Genomic DNA, 8,087 nt, shown 5'->3' on the forward strand with positions numbered 1-8,087 from the left:
TTCTTATTATTATAATTTTCATTATAATAAAGTATATCTATAATGCAATGCTAATCGACATAGCCTTTATCACTGCTTAGAATACTATGAAATCTGTTGCGTGCCTTATTCTGTTTAAGAAGCCGCATCATCTCACAGAAGGATTTATTTCAACACTCGACTGACGTTATGAAGTGAGTTTGGAGTAAAAATGTTATTAAATGTGGTATTTTCACGTGCTTTCAGATGGAGCAGCATTTACTACACAGAGCCGTAGTTCACTGACAAGCTACGCAAACAGCTTTCATAATCGCAGAACGTTTTCTTCTATTTCATAATCGCGCGATTAAATCGTCTGCGATTATGAACGCGATTTTGCGTAGCTTGTCAGTGAACTACGGCTCTGTGTAGTAAATGCTGCTCCATCTGAAAGCACGTGCTGGAGATTTACTACTAATCACAGAACCGGCTTTACTGATAAGATACGCATGAAAATCACATTCGATTAATCGTGCAGCCCTATACAAAACCCTACAAGTCACCTAACACTGTCCTAGCAAACATCTTGAACACGCTAACCACCACCTAGCTACCATCTGTAACACCACTTAGCAACCACTGGCCAAGCAATCATCTAGAACACCCTAGCAACCGCCTAGGAAAGCCTGAGCATTCCATTGACAGAATTTTCTGTCATTTATGAGACAACACTTTCCCGCCATTGACAAAATTTTCTGTAATCTATGAGACAAGGCTTTCCTGCTATTGACGGAATTTTCCGTCATTTATGAGACAACGCTTCCCAGACACTGACGGAATTTTCCAGTAAGAGGCACTATTACACATATTCTGAAAGAGTACTGAACGTCTGGCTCAAACACAGGTGAAGAAGAAGCAGAAACAAGCGATTGCAAATGTAAGCAGATGCAAATGCTAAATAACACAATAATCAAATGTTAAACAGCATATAAATCAAAACTGCCTAACGTTTCCGAATGAAATGTTGAGCCAGGAAGTGGTACAGGACTATGCAAGTTTTGGGGGTGTTGATGGAAGCGATCTACTCAAAATGTAGCTTTTTTTATGAAACTTGCCCACATTCAAGTGTTGATAAAAAAAGAATGCATGAAGCTAAAGAAAAACTCTTTTCTGTGAGTCTGTGTTCGTTCTTTTGACATACTGCATGTTCAGATATTCATACAACAAAATATCCATGAAAATTTTGTGAAAATGTAAAAAATGCTGGCAGTGACTGGCAAGTATTACCCAATAATAATAAACAATTTATGTGTTTATTATATACACGTTCAAAAAAATAAAAACACACATACCCTTCCCAATATTTCAAAGAGAGGAATCTGTCGAGCCACAGGCCTTATACTGCAACAAAAAAAATATATATATATAATGCCATGGGATGCAGAGCCAAAAAACACACACAGATGCTTACATACAAACAAATACATGCATTCAAACAAACAAATCACAGCAGTTCTGCGCCAATGCTAATTGTATTTTGTTCACATGCAATACAATATACAGACATTAACATTCAGAATACACACCCCACTGTTCATGATCCAATGCCTCGCATTCTCTAAACACATGCACAAGTGTACACACTGTCATCACTCACATATGGCTTCTCTGGTGTGCATGGGCATACACAGACCCACATCTACACACACAGACACACAAGAGTATACGCCACTGTTGTTTAGGAACTTTAGGGCTGAAGCACTCTAATGTAAATCAGGCCACATCAGCATGACATTTGCACATCCACAGCATGAAAATGAGATGTGGCTGCACACACACACACACACACACACACAGAGGATGCCAATCCTGTGTGCATCATGTAATAATAAATGAGTGGGTAGATGACAAGTGGGATAAAAATAAGAGAGATAAAGAGCAGGCAAAATCAACACAGTTTTTAGGGGGCTGACAAAACGTGAGACGTGCGGATCCATGTGCAAGCTTTATTAACAGCAGAGGAGGTCAGAAACACAGGCAGGGTCGAACAGTGGCAAACAGGTATATGGCGGGCGAGACACAAGAATAGTCCTAGGGCAAGCGTAGGTCAACGATCGGCGAACAGAATCACAAGGGCGAGACTAAAGGGATAAATCCAGGAAAACAGGCAAAGATCAGAAACCGAGAAAACAGACAAGGCAAGACTAGGCTAGGCTAGGAAGCTAAAGGTCCATGGACAGGATTCGTGACAACAGTATATTTGCATATTATATAGTATAGAATCAGAATAGCTGAAGAAAGGAAAGAGATAAATGTTGCAAGCCATATTCACACTTACAACATCCACTCTGGAACAGAGGTCAATGTTTAGGAGTATGTGTGCTAACGGTTAGGCTATAGCTCCAACATTTCTGATATTTAAAATACAATAGTTAGTTGTATTTTAGTACAACTAAAGTTTCTATGTTTCTATGTAAGCACCAGGTGATTAAATTTTTTTTTACAAATACATGCATTAATAAATATTAATTAACAATGTAATTACTATTATTTATTATTAAATATTAATATTAACCTTTTAATAAATAAATAAATACATTTAATTTTCAATAAATAAATGCTTTTCGTAATGCATATTATTTTTTAATTCAAAAGATAACCATATGATTTGATTTCAAACATTATTGAAATAATTTTTTACTCAACACATACTTCAATGTTATTTTAGTATTACTGAAAGACTGGTTCGCCAGTAGGTGGCGACAAGTAACTGTCTTTATCATTGAGTCTTTGAATCATTTATTCAAACACATTCAGGAACAAAATTCAGGAACAAAACAAATGACTCCCTTTGTGACTGAGTCATTGAATCATTCACTCAAAATATCAATTAAAAAATACTGATTAAAGGTAGGGTATGATTGGTTCAAAAACATTTTTTGTTATGCTGGTTGAAAGTCTCTTCACATCCCGATAGCAATCACTAAATTAAATAGTCTAAATGTATTTATATGTATTTATATTGTCTGTGGAAGGCGTAGGACCATAAAATGCTCATCCAATCATATCCCTCTGTCCAAGGGCAACAACAGGCTGTCCTACCTGCTTGTCAACATACGTATTTGCATACCTCTTCACACATGATACATAATCCATTACGCTATTGCAGACCGAGCGAGAATGGAAGGCGTTATTATTGGAATATCATGTGCTTTGTACTGTAATGTTTTCTCGCCGGTGAACGAGACACGAGGTAATCTGACAGCGTTGCATTCAACCCTCCACCAATGCTGACTCATCTTGTCGCTGGTTAGCCTCTGGTAAAAATAGAGTTAGAAAATAGAATAAAGTTTTTTTTGTTTTTGTTTTTTTTACCTTGAAATATCAATTTCTAAATCAGTCTGATGGTGCACTGACATAAGGTGAATGGCTTCTTTTTCTTTCCAATGCTCCCCCCTAAACGTTTGTTCTGGGAGTTTGTAAGTTTGGTGAGAGCGGGTATGAAGTTCCACAAAAAGTGCAGATTGCTTTTACGGCAGTAACAAATGACTTGTACAACAGTGATATATTTATGACTTCTTATGAATTTCACTCACTTATTGGTAGATGGCTCCAAAGTCGCAAAAATACGTAAAACCACATACAGTTGCTTTAAATTGCTCTTAGAGATCAATATAAGACCTCTAATTACATAAGATCTCCATTACATAAACTACTTTTTCCCCACAGAGAAGATCACCTATAAATACCAATATATATTTTACAGAGATCACTCCAGTCTACAAAATCAATCATTATCCAATCAACTGACTCCATCCGGAATGCACACAGACGCGTTGAAGGCTCGTGTGAACTTTCTCACTTAAAAATGAAGAGTGAGAGTTGTGAGTGTACTTAAAGGAAAAAAAGCCTAGTTAAATACAATGAGGCAGGAGAATGCCAAGTTAATTAAGGTTTAATTTTAGTCAATTAGCCTGAGAGAAGATACACCCTGAGCCTGAACCATTGTAAAAAACAGCAGAACGAGGGATGGAATACGGTCAGCTAGAGGGAGAATGGAAAGTAGCACAAGTACAATACACATGCATGTACACAAAAAAATACATATTTATATCTAGGCCTAAATTTAAGATTTATGTATTCAATTGCATATACAATTTCAATTAATTTGCATTACATCGTTTTAAACAAACTAATAAACTTAATGTGATGCATAATCAGGCATACACAAATGAAACAGCTCGTCTACTGTATGGGCAGGTGAGCCAGTGCCGCACTAAAAGATTAATCCACTTGAAAACATTGAACTGTATAGAAAAAACTGAATCAGTCCTAAACTCGTAAATGTGTTCAGCATTTCTAGACTATTTTAAGTCGTGAAGTGAGATGGATCTATTGAAATTTAGTGCATGGATTCAGCAGACAGATTGGTTATGATTGTACTAAGAGGGGCAGAGAGTGACGCTGCCCTCCCGAGCTCAACAGCGGCCCACATTTTTCCAATGGTGAAAGGGACCAGCCCACTTGCATTTACGTTATGTGAAAATAGTTCAGGACAGTGCTATAAAGAGAAAGTGTGTATGATTATTAGTTTGCTTATGTTAAAACCGTGTATTCCAAATTGATGGAAATTTTATATGAAATCCATATACATAAATCTTAAATTTAGGCCTCTCTCTCTCTGTCTCTCTCTCTCTCTCTCTATATATATATATATATTGAATATGTGCATACATCTGCAGTAAGCTGCAGTGTGTTTATGTGGTTCAGCACTGGTTAAACTTGAGACCACACACATTCCATAAAAACACACAAATTCCCATCAGAACGCATCTAGAGCTGCTGGATTAAATCTGTAAATTGATCACACGCATACATACTTTCAAATGCCACTAGATTATGAGTGAATGAGGAGTAAATGGGTAAATACACAATTATGCTCATTCGTGAAAAGGGTTAACGAGATAGCAGAAATCATGAGCCTTTTACAGCTAAATCATTTAGCATGATCCAATTAGCGGTGTGTGTATCTGCATGTGTGTGTGTGTGTGTGTGTGTATGTGTATGTATACAAATGTGCTTGCAGCCTGTACACTTGTATATTAGAACAGAACTATCAATCAAAACAGGTCAGTAATGGCATTTCTCACACATTGGTGGTCTCTAAACCCAAATCCCAGTGGGCAGCTAGTCTATGTGACATTCTAATGAGGTTAAGCTGTCCAGATTTATTAAAGTAATTGCCATATCTCATCATGATGACAGGGTTGCAGCAGTGACAGCGGCCTTGCCTCATGATGAATGATTGGCCCATTAAATATTCTTCATCATGATTGCTGATATTTGTATGCGAGAATTGTTTTGATGAATCTTAATATGATTTTAAAGTAGCTGTATATATATTGCTGATAAACATTTTACCACATTTCATGCGATCCTTCAGAAGCGTGTGTGAAGCTGGAAGAGACGGCAGCATGACTTTTAATGTGACCTTAAGCATACTGATCACTAAATATCATGAGGGGAAAGGTTAGAGACTCTGTGTGTGTATGATTTAGTATGCAACATTTATGAGTCACCTGGCATCATGTTTTATTAAATAACTATGCAGTTAGCATTCAGCACTTCACAACGCATTCATTCGGAGTGATTTGAACAGAAGTTTTTATAATACTAATCGAATAACATGCCCTTTTTTATTTTGAAATTTACTGGCTAAATTAAAATGGTTTTAAAATAATATTCATAATGTTGCTTTAACGTAAACAGCAAAAAGTGTTCAAAGTTCAAATAATTCTATAAATAATTTCAGATCTGATTTAATGAATCAATTGTGTCCCCACAAAAATATATATATAACCCTAACCCTAATAATATATATATATATTTTGTGATTATTTATTTTTTTATTATTGCAGAATAGAACATGGTCAACATGTGTGACACAACTTAACTATATACAAAACCAGGGTTTGCATGTATAAAAAATAAAATGAATAACAATAATAAATAAATAAATAATAATAGATAGGTAAAAATAAATAAAATGGGGAGGAGGTGGGAGGGAGGTTGAGTAGATAGCACCAGCACGGATCTAAGATTCCAACTGCTCCTTCTTCCTGGACTGTGAGCTGGTATTTTAATGCATCACTAATACTAATGTTATCTAATTAACTTGGTTATTTTTCACAGGTTGAAAATGTCCGGTTAGTGGACAGAAGTTCTTCTCGAAGAATTCAAGTGGGCATGCTCTACCTGACAGCCACACACACTATCTTTGTCGGTAAAGGATCTGAGGACAGAAGTGAGCTGTGGGTAAGTGTCTGATGTGTAAACTAGCGTTTGGCATTTTTGGAATGTCATTGTGCAGAATTTCTGTGTTCTAAATATGTACTACTTTAATTGTCTTTTTATAAGCACAATAACTGACACTTTATGTTTGTTTTTCACAGGTTCTGCACAGTTTGGTGTGTAACGTTGTAAAGCATAAAGCATCTCAGAGCGGATACCCTTTATTAATCCACTGCAAGAACTTTCAGGTCATGCAGTTTATCATTTCTCAAGAGAGCGACTGCCACAATGTTTACATTTCACTCTCACGTCTCTCCAGGCCAGGTGGGTCACCTAGCATGCATTTTGGCATTGTTTTAGAAATATACTGTGATAACGATATCATTGCAGACAAATCAGCATTTGTGTATTTAATACAGTTTTCAAAAGTAATTAAATAGACTGTTCTTTAATACACTGTTATGCTTATTTCAGTGTACCATGTTTTTGTTTTCTGACTTGCAGAAAAATATGAAGAGTTGTATTGTTTTTCCTTCAATCCCAATGTCGACAAAGCTGAACGGGAGCACTCATGGGACTTTTTAGATCTGAAGGCTGAGTACAGTCGAATGGGACTTCCAAATAAGCTATGGCATGTCACCCCAATCAACCGAGAGTACAGAGTTAGTATATCACCAACCATCACTACGTAAACACAATCAATTTACTATGTAAGTGCTTGTTTTTAACTTTTCTCCTTGTAACACAGGTGTGTGATACTTACCCAGCTGACTTGTTTGTGCCAAAATCCGTCACCCTACCTGTCATCGTAGGAAGCTCGAAGTTTCGTAGCAGAGGTCGATTTCCCACGTTGTCATACTACTGCAAGGAAAACCATGTGAGTCTGGCTGCACATCTGGCACATTCTCTCTGCAGTCGTAGTATTCATCTGCCTCTTTTAAAGAGGCTGGCGTTTCTTGTTCCAAATGAATTTTGTAATCAAGGAGTTCATTTCTTTAAAAAAGGTTCTATAAGGAGAAAGAGGGATCATGGAAAACAAAAATAAGAGTCTAGGAAGGATATTCATTTTGATAATTGCGATCCTGCCTTGTAGTGAAACTAGAAGAGCGTCCCATCTCTGTAGGTCTTGTCTGATAGCAGTGAATAGAGAGATATAATTTTGCTTGACAATAGCGTGCAGTGTGGAAAAGATCTGAATTCCTAAATATTTAAAAGTCTTACTAGTTGGAATCGAGGTGGACACTAATGCAGTATTGGCCGATGCTGACAGGGGCATTAATACAGATTTTTCCCAGTTAATTTTGTAACCACTGACATTGCCAAAATCTTTAAATATTTTAAGACATTGAGAGAGAGAAGTGGAAAGGTTAGACATACAGCAAGATATCATCCGCAAAAAGAGAAATATAATGTTTGGAACAGCCTATAGTGATAGGGGAAATTATGTGATCCTGACGAATTGCCTGCGCCAAAGGCTCTAATGAGATTGCAAATAGCAATGGCGACAATGGGCAACCCTGTCTCGTTCCTCTCTTCAACTGAAAAGCAGTTGAGCAACATAAACCTGTAGATACCCGTGCAGAAGAGTTAGTATAGAGAGTCTGGATCATGTGGATAAAGCGAGAGCCAAAACCGAATCGAGTTAAGACAGACAATAGGTATCTCCACTCAACCCGGTCGAAGGCTTTCTCTGCGTCTAGTGAGAGGATAGCGTGTTGTTCGTTAGTCGGATGAGTCAATAATGTTCAAAAGGCGTCTTACGTTATCCATAGCAAAACGTCCCGTGAGAAATTCTGTCTGGTCATGGGAAATTAGGGAACTGGCAACTGTTCCTAAAC

At 37.1% G+C, this 8,087-nt stretch overlaps 1 protein-coding gene across 1 annotated transcript; it reads left to right on the top strand.

The window, feature by feature from the left end:
• Nucleotides 1-5,475: 5,475 nt before the first annotated feature.
• On the top strand, nt 5,476-7,126 carry LOC107722025 (myotubularin-related protein 7-like; the record flags this gene model as incomplete). The annotated part of the gene is made up of 5 exons (XM_016530253.1): nt 5,476-5,487; nt 6,151-6,273; nt 6,411-6,573; nt 6,754-6,911; nt 6,998-7,126. Coding segments are annotated over exons 1-5 (585 nt in total), but the record flags the coding sequence as incomplete, so codon positions are not given.
• Nucleotides 7,127-8,087: the final 961 nt, after the last annotated feature.

Source organism: Sinocyclocheilus rhinocerous, unplaced genomic scaffold (genome assembly GCF_001515625.1).
Source record: "Sinocyclocheilus rhinocerous isolate Xijiao unplaced genomic scaffold, SAMN03320098_v1.1 scaffold754, whole genome shotgun sequence".
NCBI classification, from domain to species: Eukaryota; Metazoa; Chordata; class Actinopteri; order Cypriniformes; family Cyprinidae; genus Sinocyclocheilus; species Sinocyclocheilus rhinocerous.